At 42.5% G+C, this 17,786-nt stretch overlaps 1 protein-coding gene across 7 annotated transcripts in view; it reads right to left on the bottom strand.

The window, feature by feature from the left end:
• SPATA13 (spermatogenesis associated 13) overlaps positions 1 to 17,786 on the bottom strand; it is a 190,174-nt gene that overhangs the window by 20,948 nt on the left and 151,440 nt on the right. For 5 of the 7 annotated variants that reach the window (XM_068143820.1, XM_068143812.1, XM_068143829.1 and 2 more), the window contains 2 exons: positions 16,108 to 16,467; positions 12,937 to 13,081 (listed from right to left, as the gene is read on the bottom strand). In XM_068143820.1, the coding sequence (XP_067999921.1) occupies positions 12,937 to 13,081; positions 16,108 to 16,467 (505 nt within the window). Of the gene's footprint in view, positions 1 to 1,587; positions 2,079 to 12,936; positions 13,082 to 16,107; positions 16,468 to 17,786 lie in introns of those variants that run through there. The other 2 variants (XM_068143858.1, XM_068143867.1) reach the window with 2 other exon arrangements.

Raw genomic sequence — 17,786 nt, 5'->3', positions numbered from 1 at the left:
CCAAGAGAAATGTCATGTACGTGACTGCCACTACGCACATGTAAACCTGCAGTTACTGTGTAGAACTGTAAAGCCTGTTTGAGATACGTCACAGGGTGGTCAATCCTTTTGGTGATCATCTCTGTGCTGTCAGATAAATAGGACTAGGGACTGGTATCAGTACCAAGCAATACTCACTGACTCACACTGACACTGCTCAGTGACAGACCTTTCCAGAGGAGGTTTGCTTTTGAAAGCCAGTTTAACCAGGTCGGGAGATGAGCTAATGATAAAGCAGCATTGTGACCATGTTAGTTTATCCTCAGAGCTTTATTCCTATGGCAGGCCTAACCCAGGGATTCTGAAGATCATACAGTGATCAAAAATTAAAAATAAAAATAATTTTTACAGAATTCTGGATGGGCTGCTAGCATTCAACTCTTTTTCTAATGGTTTCTGTCTCCCACAGAAGTTGCATGCAGTCTACAGAGCATCCCTCTCACTCCAGAGAGCCTGGATGTACAAGTGGACTTATTTAACCTTTCCCTTCTACCTAGGAGCAAGGCTGAGCAGCAGGGCTCTGACCCTGCCTCTTCGCTGCTCTGCTTCAAGCCTGGGTATCGCCTGCCTGACGAGCTCTGGGCTCCACATGGCTGAGTCACAAAGAGATGACTTCTGGCTTTACTCCACAAACCTACACAACTAATAGGCATGCCATTGCCTACCCATTATTCACCTTACAGGAATTCACTCTCTTGTTATGGGTGTTCATACCATCACTAGCATCTTTTGCCATTTGGGTGTTAACTCGTACGAGATCTACTCCCCAGCATTTTAGATACACAAGCACATGAATGGTATCATCTGCCTAACCAGGGAGGATGTAGAATCCCTATTTCTTTAAAGGATTTTTTTTTTTTTCCTTATGGAATCATAAACCTGAGCACTGGTAAACTTTGAAAACAGACCTGGTGAAACTCACTGAGACTGCTTTATTTCTGTATTTATGTTTAAATCTGCAAATGCATAATACACTGTGTCAATTTTTAGATTATAAAGCAACACTAAATATATATATATATATATATTATATATATATATATATAATATATATATATATATATATATATATATATATAAACTCCTTTATACATCTTCACTGTAGTGCCAGTACTGCCTTACTGCCTTTTGGTTTGTTTCAGTTACAATAACACATGAAAATAACCCAATTCATTTTGGCTCCAGATGAAAAATGACTGATCTGAGGACCGATAGCTGCTCATTATTCTGTACCAAATCAACAAGCTTACATTGTCTTCGTAGTTAAGACTCAAGCAAAAGCCAGTCACTTGTATTCTGTGTCTATTCCTCTATTGTTTATAGACAGAAATATCAGAGGTTGGGGGAGTTGGGGGGCTTTCCCGATCACACCAACAGGATGCAAAAGCTTAGGAGCCAGCATGGGGTTCTCATCTCGTAGCAGTTTGGTCACTAGTGAGAGGCAGCAGGCTGCCGTGGATGACACTGTATAGGTGTGATCAGAATCAGCCCCCCTGACTGCCAGTTCAATCTAAAAACACTGCAAAAGAGAGAGTATGTTTTACTCACACGCACCCATCTGAAGGCTCTCCAGACTCCAAAATCGTGCCACTCCCCCCCTGGCTACCATGCTGCCGTCAGACTCGACTCCAGGGCAAGGGTTTGACCCCTAACAGGTGATGCTCGGTCCTGAAGGGCTGGCGGAGGATCACAAAAGGCTCGCAGCTACCCACAGCGTGAAGAACCAGCCTGTTTGCTGCCTTCAGCTCCCGGCTTTGCCTCGGAGGCTGAGCCTGGCTGCGAACTGCCAGCAGCGTGCGCTCAGCCTGGCCACCGCCAGCTCCTGGCTTGCTGACATCATGGGGTGCCCTTAGGGAGGAAGTTCCAGAAAAGAAACAAAAACCTGGCTGCCTGGCCCTGGCCACGCTGTGCCTGCAGCCGCCCAGACCGCTCCCAAAGTGCCTGAGTGTCTCGAACACAGCAAGCCAAGCAGTACATTTGTTTTTCATTAAAGCTGCTTAATGTGATTTCAATCTATATTCAAATGACTGCAATTCAAAGGGAAAGACTATTTGGATGGGAGCTGGGAGTTCCTTGTATTACAACACTGTTCAGAGTATCGGTGTGTCTGTGTTACACTATACTGATTAAAATCCTAGTAGAAGCAAACAATGAGGGTATTTTTTGCACTTCTCTTGCTTAACAGGCAAATGCTGTATCATTATTTAGGGCACAAGCAGCCGAAGTGTTAAGTCTCCCAGAAAAAGAGGGGAGGATTGAAACAGTTTCTCAAAGTAGTAACTTAATTCAGTTGCTCCAGAAAATAGGGAATGAAGTAAGAAAGCATGCCAATAGTCCAGCTTTGGGAACGACCCAATACAACCTCATTCATTCACCATGGGTCAATATTCACCACCTTTACATCTTTGTGGTTCTACAGCGAAGCTGGATGAGTTCCTGCACTGAAAGGAAAGGCAGAAGCTGCTCCCATCAGCATAGTGCAAAGCCTGCTACAAGCTGCTCTTGTACAAAGCACTACATTTATGATTTGGAAACCTCTATAACTTTTATGGCTCATTCTTTACCTCCAAACCCTGTTGCTCAGCTGAATCTGTCCTTTAGCTGGGGACTGCAACCTCCAGAGATGTGTTCACAAAGCCCTGGAGGGATTTCTGCACACAGCAACCTCTCAACACCCACGCAAATCACGTGGTTTTCCCTAGCACTGCATCAGACAAGAGAAGAAAAGGCCAAACATCGCCCTGCAATATTAATGGCATCTTCCTACAAAACTCCAGATTGTGCTGCACTGCACAGGAGACTGAGAGGAATTCTCTTCTGCATCCCCAAACGTACCTAAGATTTCTTGCTGCATGGACACTTGTTGTAGAGTACAATAAAAACAGGCTACTGAATCACAGAAACGTTCATCTGGGGAAAAGACCCTCAGGATCACCAAGTCCAACCACTAACACCACTCTATAAAGTTCACCCCTAAACCATATCCCCAAGCACCACATCCAAACAACCTTTAAACACATCCAGGGTTGGTGACTCAGCCACCTCCTTGGGCAGCCCATTCCAATGCCTGAACACTCTTTCTGTGGGGGAAAAAAAAAATTCCCTATGTTTTATGAGATGTTTATACACAGCCCCACACATTTTTTTAGACACAAGTCTTTAAAAACAAACAAACCAGCAATGAGAAGTCATGCTGAAGTGCTGGTGGCCCTGGAACCCACAAGTGAAGGCTTCATGCTTTAATCAGCCAGGGCAGAGCACAAGCTCTCTGCGTTAAACCCCTATCTGCATGGCAAAACCTGCTGAACGGCCAAAGGACAATGAGATCAAACCCCACACAGTTCTTCTAAAAGATACCTTAAAAGCTATCTCTTAAAATGTCATTTGGTTTGATTCTTGCAGAACAGAATGGACTGCTGTGCTTTTGCCTGATGACTAACACAGTGCCACCCTGGGATGCTGCCTGGGGAGGGAGGGTGGATCTATTCTCTCTCCTCTGCACAGGCATTTCTAGCAACTGTGCAGCCACAAACTGCACCACAAAAGTACTCGTTTAGGGTGAGCTGGTGGTGGGTTTGTTTCTTTGCAGGATCAGCCAGGGACAGGAGGAGGCACCAGCTGTCCTTTGTAGTGGCAGTCCACAGTGACCCTGCCCAAATGCATACTGAGCTGGCTTACCCACTACACAGGGCACTCTGAAAGGGCTGTGGGTAGCACATACTGAAATAGTAAAGAAACAAGAGAGTTTACTCACTTCAAGACAATCTAGTTCTAGATATCCCTCTGGGTAGATACCCTGGGGTAGACCAAAGGTCCCTCCCACCCACTGTTCTGACAGCATCCAAGCAGCAAATGCCCAGAGAAGAACATAAAAATAGATGAGGCATGTAATGGCTTTATTCCGATGTAGTTTCCTAAATTCCAGCTATCTGCAATCAGAGTCAGACCTCTCTTGGGGCAGCAGTGATACATCCCAGCTTAATGAACTGAATTTTTCAAACCACCTTCTGAATTTCTGTAAACTTTTGAGATGTGAAATGTCATGTACAGCAATTAGCTTCATTATTTAACTTTATAGACTGTGGAAACTATCCTTTATTTTGAACTTGCCATCTGATGATTTCGTTTGGTGCCCTTTAGTTCTTCCACTACTGGAAACAATAACTATTAATCTGTTCACTTTTCCTATGCCAGTCAGACTTTTATTCCCCTACTGTGCCTTTTTTTCAAGTTGCAGAGCCCTAACCATGTTAATCATTCCTCACACAGGCACTGAATAAGTTTCCTTGTCCTTTTGTCTTTCTCTGTATCGTCCCCTGTGAAAAATGCTTTTTGAGGTGGAAAGGAAAAGGGAGATGCCCCCCACATGCTACACCAGTGGAACAATTGGGCTTTCTGTTTTGTTCTCTATTCTATTCCTACAAATTCCTACCCTTTTATTTACTGTTTTGACTGTTACTATGCACTGAGCTGGCATTTTTGGATTGCGAGGTCTCTTCCTGAATGGCAATATGGCAGCTCAAAGTCCATCCTTCTGCCAGCATACCAGCTCCTGCTCCTCCATGCATACACTACCTTGCATTTATCAGCACCAAATTCACCTGCTGCCAGTGCAATGCATTGTGTCTTGGTACCACAAACTCCTTCTGCAACTCCCTCCTAGCAGCTTATGCACTTACTACCATGAACAATTCAGCATACAAACAAGAATTTCAAGCTGTACCTCCCTACCCACATTATTTGTCAAAACATTTAACATCCGATTCCACTCAGGAGCTCTCTCCTTAAGAAAACTGACCGCTTCCTCCTCTTACTCAGCGCTTACTCACCTGTTTAAGCATGGGAGGATCTTCCCTCTTATCCCAGCCCCCTATTAAGAAATATTTGTAAGAGATCTGCAGTGTGCCCAGGCAGCCAAGAGGGCCAATGGCATCCTGGCCTGCATCAGGAACAGTGTGGCCAACAGGAGCAGGGAGGTCATTCTGCCCCTGTACACTGCCCTGGTTAGGCCACACCTTGAGTCCTGTGTCCAGTTCTGGGCCCCTCAGTTTAGGAAGGATGTTGACTTGCTGGAGCGTGTCCAGAGAAGGGCAACAAAGTTGGTGAGGGGCTTGGAACACAAGCCCTATGAGGAGAGGCTGAGGGAGCTGGGGTTGCTTAGCCTGGAGAAGAGGAGACTCAGGGGTGACCTTATTGCTCTCTACAACTACCTGAAGGGAGGTTGTAGACAGGTGGGGGTTGGCAGGGATGCCTCCTACTAGACCAGGTTGATCAAGGCCCCATCCAACTTGTCTTTAAACTCTTCCAGGGTTGAAGCCTCCACAACTTCTCTGGGCAACATATACCAGTACCTCACCACCCTTGTAGGGAAGAACTCCTTCAGTATGTCTAATCTAGATCTAACTTCTTCCATTTTGAAGCTATTGCCTTTCATCAAGTCCTGGCTCTGAGCCTGATGTTACTGGCAGCACTTCAGGTTTTTCAGTCCTGAGTTGGTATACAACACACCAAGGCAGCTGGCAACAGATGGGATACACCTGTCTCAGAGAGGGAAAAATGATCCTGGGGCAAGAATTAACAGGACTCACTGAAAGAGCTTTAAACTGTATTGGAAGGAAGAAGGGGATATAACTGGGCCTGCTAGAGATATCTCCAGAGGAAGCATGCCAGTGTTTGTAGGATGGTGTGCTAGTGAGGACCATTTTTCTACCATCTCTGTTATTCTGTAATCTCAGTGGAGGTAGGTGGTAAAGATCACAGAATCACCAAGGTTGGAAGAGACCTCAAAGATCATCAAGTCCAACCTGTCACCACAGACCTCATGACGAAACCATGGCACCAAGTGCCACGTCCAATCCCCTCTTGAACACCTCCAGGGATGGTGACTCCACCATCTCCCTGGGCAGCCCATTCCAATGGCTAACAACTCTCTCAGTGAAGAACTTTCTCCGCACCTTGAGCCTGGCACAGCTTGAGACATGGAGCAGCAAAGATGCAAGGGTTATTGATGAGTTAGAAGCCAAGGAAACGCCTGAGAATGATCGGGTAGGAATTAGGGCTTCCACCCACAAAAAAGTGTTGGGAACATTAACCTGTCTGAAGTGCATCTACAGTAATGAACATAGCATGGGCAACAAAAGAGAGGAGTGTGGCAGTTTTAGGCTGATGCCTAGGAAATTGTCCACAGATTGAGCAGAAAGTGGTAGAATGTAAATAAATTACCACTGGATGCAAAAGAAGAATAATTATAAGGTCTAAATAATCCCATTGGTCTGATAGCTAACATAAAGTTAGTTGGACATCTCTCCCTTTCAGGGCTTTATCCCATTGTTACTCCCCCTGGTAGATCTTTGAAAACATGGAGCATGTCCAGAGAAGGGCAACAAAGCTGGGGAGGGGTTTGGAGCACAAGCCCTATGAAGAGAGGCTGAAGGAGCTGGGGTTGCTTAGCATGCAAAAGAGGAGGCTCAGGGGTGACCTTATCGCTCTCCACAACTACCTTAAGGGAGGTTGTAGACAGGCGGGGGTTGGTCTCTTCTCCCAGGCAACCAGCACCAGAACCAGAGGACACAGTCTCAAGCTGCACCAGGGGACGTTTAGGCTGGAGATTAGAAAGAAGTTCTTCAAGGAAAGAGTGATTGGCCATTGGAATGTGCTGCCCGGGGAGGTGGTGGAGTCACCATCACTGGAGGTGTTTAGGAAGAGACTGGATGGGGCGCTTGGTGCCATGGTTTAGTTGATTATGTGGTGTTGGATGATAGGTTGGACTTAATGATCTCAGAGGTCTTTTCCAACCTGGTTAATTCTATTCTATTCTAAAAGGCCAGAACCCGCTCTTTTGAAGTCCAGCTTTCTGCTCACCCTCCTTGTTGTCCTAAAAAGCCTGAATTCACCCATTCTGTGTCTGCCTTTGGGTTTCACATTCCCCACCAGCCATTCATTGTTAGTGAGAACAAGGTCCAGCATTAGTGCCTTTTCTCACTGGCTTCTGAACCAGCCAGAGAAGGAAATTGTCATCAACGCATTCCAGGAACCTCCGTTAGAAGTCTTGGTTCCTGCAATTTGTTACTATTCATTTGGTTACACCAAAACTTTTACTGACATTTTGACACAGATCCTTATCTAATTTGAGCTCAGGTTTCATTTCTCAGTCACTTACAATGCCTACAAACTGTCTGGCAGTCCACCAGGCACTCATCTTTTTTAAAAAGGACATTGGTTTTAGATATCCTGTAGCTTTTCATCAAAATTGCCAGAGGGTTTGTTGGGTTTTTTTCTGTTTGGATACAGTTCAGCAAGCTGAAGGATGCCTTTTTCTTTTTAATTTCCTCCCCCAATAGATTCTTTTTCCCCTGTGTTTAATGACAGAACCCTTTTCTAGTGTTTCCAAATTCTGTTTTGACAGGTGACATGGATTTGCTCTAAACATCTAATATGTTGACCTTGAGCACCCTTTGTGCTGCCTGCAAACACTCAACACAACTTTCTGCTCCTTTCAATTCCTTTGTTACATAAAGGACTTTGCTTTTATTTACTTTCCCTCTTCTAAGTTTTATTACTCTACTGGATGTTTTCAGTCTTCTCACCCCTACAAGGATATTTGCTCACAAAGCATTGTGGACACAGAGGGCAAGATTCGCTGTCTGTCTGTATTTGGTCAATGAACAGCATCCTAAGTTATCCATGTCTTCCAGTCAAGGTCACCTAGTTAAGCTTAGAAGGCTGTAGAGTCAGATGAGACACATCCCATCCTTACAAAACAGCTATTATGTGTGATCCTGCACATACCTCAGGAATGGTTCAAGAGTTGCTTCCCTTCCTGTAGATCTCCTGATTAGCTGCACCAAGGATTAATTTATGGTACACCTAAAAACCATAGCATTGTTCCCCTTAGGAGTGCTTAACCCACACAATAGCAATTTGAGTCTCCTTATAATGACTGTGCTTGCTGCCCTTGAAACTTCTCTGGTGGCTTTGATTTGTCACAGTTACTATCACCATCCTGGTGATTCTAAGTGCTTCAAAATTTAATCCTGTCATGATACTTTTTTCCTGTTTAGACATGGCATTCTAGTCCCCATATCCTGGGGCACTTGAAGATCCAGTCATTTTTTTTATCTGATTTGGCTCTTAGTCTGTCTTTAATACATTCAAGAACCTCTTTCACTGGTACAATCTTTTCTGTAATTCCTGTACAGCTTGCACAATGATGATAGAATATGCTAGTTATGCCCCACTGATGATCATCCTTCAACCAAATGTCTGATGTGTGCCATCTAGCTTCTTCTAAAATATGTTTACTTCTCCATCTTACTTTTTAAGCTTTCACTACTACTGATAGGGTTGCTTCTATTTCTAAATCCCATTTAAACGTCTGTCCAACTGTTCCTGAATATTTCTTGCTTAAGTTCTGTTAGCTTCTGCCTCATCCTTCATTTGAGAATACAGTGATCACTGACATCAGCTGTAAAGGGTGCACTGTCCTATACTGTGTATTATTTCACCTTCATAGCTGCTGATTGACAGCCGCCTAAACATGTGTGGCCAGCAGGAGCAGGGAAGTCATTGTGCCCCTGTACTCTGCATTGGTTAGGCCACACCTTGAGTACTGTGTCCAGTTCTGGGCCCCTCAGTTTAGGAAGGACATCGAGACACTTGAACGTGTCCAGAGAAGTGCAACAAGGCTGGGGAGAGGCCTTGAGCACAAGCCCTGTGAGGAGAGGCTGAGGGAGCTGGGATTGTTTAGCCTGCAGAAGAGGAGGCTCAGGGGTGACCTCATTGCTCTCTACAACTACCTGAAAGGTGGTTGTAGCCGGGAAGGGGTTGGTCTCTTCTCCCAGGCAACCAGCACCAGAACAAGGGGACACAGTCTCAAGCTGCACCAGGGGAAGTTTAGGCTCGAGGTGAGGAGAAAGTTCTTCACTGAGAGAGTCATTTGTATTTGGAATGTGCTGCCCAGGGAGGTGGTGGAGTCACCATCCCTGGAGGTGTTCAAGAGGGGATTGGATGTGGCACTTGGTGCCATGGTCTAGTCGTGAGGTCTGTGGTGACGGGTTGGACTCAAATGATCTTTGAGGTCTCTTCCAACCTTAGTGATACTGTGATACTGTAATTCTTTGTTTAGACACTGCTCCATAGTCTTTGATTTGCATGTTAGCAGCCTACTCCTGTTTTGGTTTAGAAAACAAAGCATCTTTTTATTTCAAACATTCCTCAGTTTATAAATAATCTCAATCACCCTCTTTTTAATACAACTTTCTGCATGAATGTGTCTAGAGGTAAAAAGGTCTCTCAGTCTGACACTGAATGTGCTATTGGCAGCACTTTGGACAACTTTACCATTGGGGTTCTGGTCTTTTAGCTTCTTCTACCTGACAGCTTCAATTTTACCTCTCTCCAGTGCTTGCCTCCTGTCTATCAGACTCTCCCTGGTACCCACCCACCTACAACTATCACCTCCACTCTGGAGTCCTCAGGACTGCCTAGATGCTTCATCTGATGAACCATCAGCTTTCAGCACCTGCTACATCCTGTCTGCATCACGAAGCCCAGCTATCTATGCAACTAAATCCCATTACCCACCAACATAGCTTTCATCTTTTCCTATCAGCTGCAAGTCCCATCCTTCAAAGTGTCACATAACCATCACATTCCAGTCCAGACCTTTTCCTGTCCCCAGCAACACTGGGACTGCTTAGCCTGTGGTAGTGAATTTCAACATGCCCCTTCAGGTCTTCTTCCTTGAGCTTTTCAGGCACTCTGTCCACAAAACACAGTATTCACCATGGAGCTGCTTGCAACATCAGACATATTCTACCCACCTCCTGGTAATCACAAATACAGCACTCAGTGTAGTAGCCTCGTAATTTATTTCCTGCACAACATCCTCACTTTTTGGGGTGGAGGAGCAGGGACAGGGCAGCAAGGAAATGGTAGCCTAGAGGGAAGTGATCAGTAACTTCTCTTTGTTCACTTCCATGGCTAATAACCTATCCAAGGTGGAGTTTATTTATCTGATTGTTGATAGGAATGGAGAACCTGAAAATCTACTCTCCCCAGGAAGCAGCTGGTTTGCACCTCAGTTCTTGGGCTGTGCTCCATACAGTTATCCAGCTTTGATGAACTGGCATAAACTTGATCATAGTTTAATGTTGCAGGCAAATATCCAGGACAGGAAACCACTTGAATTAAAGACATCTGAATTGATTAATCTAAATGTCAGAACCCTCATTTGAGTGAACCAGCAGATATTTGTGACAATTAAAACAGCTGAGAGAGCAATCTACCTCATCCAAAAGCAGTTCCTACTCTAACCTTCACTGAGCACAACCAGCACTACTGTTTTAGCACTCTGGATATCCTGCTGGCCTCCAGCCACCACAGAAGAAAGGAACAAGTCTCCCATAGGTCCTCTGTCATATCTGCCAGCTGCAGGCAGATGCTCAGGTACCCCACACAGCACTGGACCCTGGGGTGGGTAACTGAATCATGCCTTCACTATCTGTAACAGGTGTTCTAATGGATAACTCTTATGTAGGTACCTACATTTTGAGTAAATTTATGCGACTTAAACATGAGCTGAATCCCATCCTACCTGCTCGAAGCTGAGACTATCTAAAGGAGTTTGCCAATTAATTCAGCCAAAATCAAGTCCCACACCACAATGAGCAAAATGGATGGGTTAGGTTTTTAAGACACTTTAAAAAATTGCTCTGCTGTGATAAAGAGGTAATCTCTTTAATATCATTAAAAACTTGTAACCCTTTAAGCACAAAAAGTAACATTACGTCTTCAGGGAATTTTCCCTTGCATGTTGCCCTGGTTGTTAATCTCTCTCCTACAGTATGATGATTTTTTTTTGTCTTGTGCCAGCTGTTTCTCTAAAATTTTACACCTCCAGTTCTACCTCTCATTGTTGTGGAAGCAGACATACTGTGTATTTGGCTTCAGCAGGCAACTAAAATAAGATACCTCTGGTTTTCAGGGCTTGGGTTTAGAATTTCTTTCTATAATAAAGGGCTTTTGTGCTTTCAAATTTCACTGTACACAGGCAAACAAAAACCTCTCACATGTTCAAAGACAAGGAAATGCCTCATGAATATAAGAGAAAAAGGGGAATGATCAGAATATGTGACACCAGTCACTTTACTGTTTCCTGTTGGAGCTACTTAACGAATCTTTGCAATTGCTGTGCAAAGTCCACAATATTGCCAACTTGCCTTAAAGCTTCGATTTCAGCTTTTCCTGCTCAACTTCTGTGTTTATTGTAATGGGGCATAAAAGTCATATCTACCATAATCAATATTGCTTCCGCTTCATGGTCATGAAAAGTGGCAGATATCTTGCTTTGTGTATTTGTCATACTGATGTTTATGTTTAGGAGACCAATTATTCAAAAGCTAAATAGCTGAAACGATAATATTCTTGGGCAGCTGTCTAGGTAACTAATATTGTTTCATGTGGTTTCCAAATATGAAATGGAAAGGATAACTGAAAAACAGGAAAATAATTCCCAGTCCACACTACTTAAAGCACCTTCTTGTTTTCAAAACTAGCTCATGGTAAACTTGTTTTTCTGTGAGTGGTGTTTCTGGAATCAGGGACTGAGATACCACATCACCTCAACACGGGTCACAGCATTAGATAGCTAATTTACCTCCATGTGTAATCTGAATCATAAAGTATACTTAGGTACATACAGCAAGGACACACTCCAGGCACGGGTATTAAAGTAGTTCCCAATATTTTACTACAATATAAATTAAAAGGAAAATACAAACACGGCGTATAAAATGTGTCCCATTGCTGCAGTTAGAAATTCTCAAGTCTGTTCCTTGGAGAGCACTTTCTGCAAAGAATTATCATGCTCTACTGAAGAGCAGAAAATGCAATTTTACCAGCTTCTTACATAAACTGAGGGAGCTGAGGGACTTTTTGAGCAGAATTTGGACATCATTGCAGCTAAAACTCAGTTTAGAACCATAAAAAACCAAGTACTGACTAGGAAATCTATGTTTAATTTTAATAAAGAAACACTAAAAATGCTATTTGTTAGTTTCCTACTTTGGTCACAAGAAGCCCTGATCCAGACACCCTTATTCTTTCCACACAGAGGCAGAGTGAAGGTTCCCAGTAGTGTTTTGCTCACTGTCAACAGTGAAGGATATGAAGTGAAAATTGTGCTTTTATTTTTGATCCCTGGCCACTGAAACGTGAACAACTGTTCAGATTATGTTCACAGAGGTGTGAAAGAACACAAACAATATTAACCCAGGTTGTTCTGGTCCCACTTGCCAGGAGATGTTCCACTAATACCAGATATTACTTTCTATTAACACAAGAGAGTGGTGCATGTTAATAGTGAACAATTACAGCAAAAAAATACATGGAGGACATCAGAGAGTGATAAAGGGTAATGGTTCCAAAAAGACAATCGTTCCAAGAACCTATCCATCATGTGCCATAACCATGGTTGGGCTACCCCCACCACTGAGTATGCAACTGCACACAGTTCTCTGAAACAAGTTGCTTAATTATTTAAGGCTTGCCTGTCAAGGTAGCTAAGCTGTATGCATGGCAAACAGAAAATGAAATTGTATCTTACTTTCTTCATATCCTATTGTCTTCAGGCATGTGTATAAACAGTGGAAAATACAGGAGCATAAGTAGTACAAAAGAATAAACCATAGCAGTGCCAAACAGTAGATGTGAAAAACAAGTTTTACGTGAATGCAACAGCTACTAATGGGAAACACAAAACAAAGGAACTTAGTTGGGGTCTACTTTGCCACTGAGTGAGTCTGCAACCTTTCGTGTTCCACACTACAATCTACTTCCTAACCAAGATGGATTATGAAATTGAGGTCTAGAAAGTTAAAAAAGCCTTGTCCGTCTTACCATTCGATGTTCTCATCTGCCGCCTTCGCCCAACGCGGTCCAGGCCAATGGGGGTACTTTGTGAAAAGGTGAGCGGCCGGAACCTGGCGGAAACAGCTTTGTAAGGGGGTACCTGGTGTGCTGGAACAGGTGGCCGTGTTGCAGGCTACAGGGAAAACAGGAAAATCCAGTATTAGTAGAGCTACCAGCAAGTCCAACTGAGCTGTTTCTTCAGATAGTCAACCTAATTACAGGGGCAGTAAACCCCCCCATTGCTTAAACCACTGCATACCATGTCCATCAGCACCACAGAAAAGATTTTATTGTGTTGCAGTTCTCTGTTATATTAAAAACTCCTGAGCCTTCTGCTAAGATCAGAAACAGTCTATAATTTTGATCTTGCAATACTGCATGCCCAAATGCTCTAGGACATAACTGCTTTGGGAACAGCCTGTGCAATACTGGTTGGTGTTGTAAACACACACCTGAAGGGAAAGCCAAGACAAAAAGAATGACCAGAAATGCTACAGCTGCAAGTTGGGTTCACTTGCTGGGACACTTGCTTTCTTCAAATAAATGTATTGCTTTTAAGTAAAATAAACATATTTTACAAGACAAAAATAATTGTCTAAATGTTCCTCTGTTCTGAAGTTACCAGGAGTCTCGTTAAAACAGGTAATACTAAGTTGACTCTAACTTTACCTAGAAGACATTTTTGTTACTTAAAATCATTCATTTGCTTAATCATGACTAGAGAACATTCCCTTGTTTTATTTTGCAAACTGAATCTAACTTTATGTTGTCCCTGAACTACTCCACATTAGCCAGGCTGAATGACCTTGCATGAACATGCAACATAAACCAGCCAGACCTCAGCACAGCAGCTTCAGAGAAACTTATCTTAGATCTTCTCTTATCTTTCAGTTGTTTAGTTGTTACTGTTCACAAGCCCTTCCATCAAGTACTCTTGAAACATCAGGGATGGTTTTTAAATGAGCTCTCTCTTGACACTGTTACGAAACCAGTGATTTAGTATTGTTTGAAACCATTTTCTCACACCTAAGCTGTCAGACCAAAACAAAATACAACCAAGAAGGAATGTGCATTATATTTTTTAGGCAGTGTTTCTGCAGGATTTCAAATCTTCTAAGAAAATAAATCATCAATGTGAAAATCAGTCTTTGACGGCCTCACATAAAATGCTTCTAGCACATGTATTCCTGCTTCATGAGTCCTTCTTACATTCCAGCTACAAGTTTACTTTCTAAGGTGATTGCCAAAATACCTCACTGGATATTGAATATGATTTAACTACCACCTCATCTTCAAATCTCATTTCCTTAATGCTTTAGCAATATACCAGGATCCCATCACTGAGTAACTCCACAAAGACTAAGTCTAGTAGATTGGATCAAATAGCTAACAGAAGTGATGGCTGTTACTATATTCAAATACCTGCCTGATTAAGCAACAAAGCTATTTATTTCTGGGCAACTAACATTTTCTTGTAATGCTTTGGTCCAGTGGTCCAGATCCCTTCCCAGGACAGACAAGGATGTGCTGCTACTCAGTGGCAGGCCTGGGACTGGGAATGTTCCACAGTTTTGCTGTTGTCCCCAGTGACCAGCAATATGCTCATTTAACCTCAGCCAGCCCTCACAGCAGCATCAGTCAGCTCAAATAGCTGCTTTGATGCGTGCTCCTCCATTAATAAACTGATGCAAGCAGGGTTTGAAGAGAGATCAACTTGTTTTCAGCAGTAAATGAAGGGCTTGGAGAGAGTTAAGTCACTTACATGGTACAGCAAGGATTATGTGTGTTGTCAATACTTACTAACTTTTGAAATCCATCTACTATTCTTGAGCCTAAAATTTATAATAATCATTTTATTCCTTTTTTTTTTTCCTCCAAGCTAAGCAGTGATAAAATTAATTTTACAATGTTCCAGTTACATAGGGTTTGAAACAACAGCCTTTGCTGGTTCATTGCTTTCAGTTGGGAGTTTTGCCTCAAGATGCATTTTTTCATCAGGCAATTATAAAGAAAAAAAAAATGCAATATACAAGAAAAATGCTCATGCTAAAAATTGCTCTTCACAGGAGACTGAAAATTCTGCCACTGTTTCAGCATTGAATTTCAGGCAGGGGAGTACCACTAAACTTCCCAGCAGGAGATTAAGTGGCATGAGAAAGATTGAGTGCATTCAAAATCCATTAATAACCATTAGAATCACTTTTTTTTTTGAGCATGCAAATACTATTACTTTTTTTCTGTTGCTTTATCAGCTTGACAATTGCTTTAAGTAGAACTCCTCCAGCTTCTCTGGAAAGTGGGAAACTCGTGATCAGCACAGTGCTACAAAAGCCTGTAAGACTAAAGCTCTGTAACCAGCTGCAAGCAAGAGTCACCACGACCAACATGCAAGTTCCTCTACACATTGCACGCACTCCAGTGACAAAGGAGCTATTTTTATCTTTCAGAAGGTTTATATTTCTCACTTTCTCACCTAAGCCAACAGAGATGGAAAGTAAGAGTCTAGGCAGGGCTCATGTACTAAACCAACCATGTGGTATTTTCTTACAGTCTTCCTAAATTCATTCCATCAGGTCAATTTAGTGCAGATGTTTAATATTGTCAGTTTTCTCTAGATTCTTTATTCCATTAATTTATCAATATATTACTGCTTTTCTTAAGCAGGATCTTTATTATTTTTAAGTATCCTTGCAATGTCAATACCAAGATTTTGAACACCACAGCAATCCTGAACAGGCCTGTTTTGGGGAAAATTGAAATGTTCTATAAATAATGTGTTGTTGTTATCATGTCTGTTTGTATTCCTCTGTTCCTCAGACTCTGTACCCTGCAAGGAAACTAAACACACAGCTGTATTACACACAAAAAAAGCTCCAATGTGAGACACAATGACCATTCCAAGGAAAAGAGATAGTTAATTTACAGTACAAATAAGATTATGCCAAAGTCAGCATCAGTTTTATTCCATGCTGGTTTGTTTTTTAACAAGAAGACAAAGTAATTAGTCACCAGGAAAGCAGAATTGTAAGTACACGGATGTCAGCTTGACAAAAGGGAAGGAAGAGAAGGAAGCAATCGTTCTATTTTCTAGGCTGAAGATAGAGACAAGGAAGTGAAAGGGTCTTTTGCAGTTTGCAGAGAGCACATCTCGTATCTTACTTGTGTCAGCAGACCTTCTATCTCTTCCGCCGGACCGCTTCCATAGAAATTTACCCCACCTATTACAGAGATGGGTCTTCTTTTTCTCCCTCTGTGGTAGCCTACTGTGTTGCTTTGGGTCACAGGCTCAAAGGAAGCCAGTCCTGGCTGATTTTCTCCGTCCATGCAGTCTGTTGGAGACTCCACCGCAACAGAATCTTCTGGTATAGATAAACTTCTAATGGATATTTGACCGTAGTCTGAGAGAGGTCTGGGACGAGATCTTCTTCCAGAGCCCCATCTCCTGGGTATGATCTTTTGTGTGTCTGCCTTTTCTTCATCCTGGGATGGGGACCTCTTCCAGTGGTCATCAGAAACAACCTTTTTAAATGTGAACAAGTCAAATAAGCCACAGAATTTTCTGACAGTTAATCATTTGTCAGTTTCTCACATGGCAGATCTACTTAACATTGCTAAAATGAAAAAGTGCCCAGAAATGCAACAAACGCAAATGACAATTCAGGAAGTAACTCTGCAAAGGGTGTGATGTTTGTGCTGAGTAACCATGAACATCTCTAAACAAACATGACTAAGAACACTAAAAACTCAGCAGTACAGACAGACCCTATGATAAACACTGAATTCACTGAATGATGTCTTGGAAAGACAGCTCTGGCACTCACAGGAGTTGTTCCTTTGTACAAGTAGGCTGCTACATGTAAGACCACTAAAAATAACACAACCAGCATGCTGTGTTTCTGGACTTTTTACCAAAGCCTGTAGTGAGAAGACAACAAGCAATGACTTTAAACTGATAGAGGGTTTAGATTGGACATTGGGAAGAAAATTTTCTGTGGTGAGGGTGGTGAGATACTGCAACAGATCCAGTGGATGCCCCCTCCCTGGAAGTGTTCAAGAATGGATGGAGCTTTGGACAACCTTATCTAGGAAAATATTTTCTGCCCTTGGAAGGAGAAGATCTTCAAAGGTCCCTTCCAACCCAAACCATTCTATGATGTCCCTCAGATTTACCTTTATTCAGTAATGAAAATAAACAGGAAGGCTGTGGTTTGACTGATTGCCGATCCCAGGTAACTGTAAGTCGATACCAGTATGGGCAGTTGCACCACCACCCCCCCCCAACCACTCACACCCACACTCTCACTTGGGTCAGATCTAGAGATTGTGCAGCCACGTGAGAATTGGGTGAGCGAGCTCATCCAGTTTAGAACAGAGAAGCTAATTTTCAATATGCCCAAGGAGGTTAGAGCCTAGGATTTGTTAGTCTACATAGATCTGGACCTAGTCTACAGACCATGACCAGAGACCCATTATAACACAAACACAGGAAAAACTGATGGCTTTATAGAGGAAGCTTGGAAAATCAGCATGTTGTTCCTATTTAACAGCACATCTAGCTCACAGAGGTTAATGCCTACAGATATTATAATTGCACTGGTACTAAAAGTTTGAAAATAAAATAATATCAATTGAAGTACTTGTTAGGGGGAATATTGTTAGGGATCTCAATATATTTGGAATAATACTGCTGCAAACTTTTCAGGCAAAACCCCTGCAGTTTTTTTGTGGGGGAAAAATAATAATAATAATAATAATAATAATAATAATAATAATAATAATAATAATAATAATAATAATAATAATAATAATAATAATAAACCCTAACATTTTCTATTAAC

This window comes from Melanerpes formicivorus, unplaced genomic scaffold (genome assembly GCF_026170545.1).
Source record: "Melanerpes formicivorus ecotype bairdi unplaced genomic scaffold, bMelFor1.0.p_v2 SCAF_1, whole genome shotgun sequence".
Lineage (NCBI taxonomy): Eukaryota > Metazoa > Chordata > Aves > Piciformes > Picidae > Melanerpes > Melanerpes formicivorus.
This window is presented reverse-complemented; position numbering and strand designations above follow the sequence as displayed.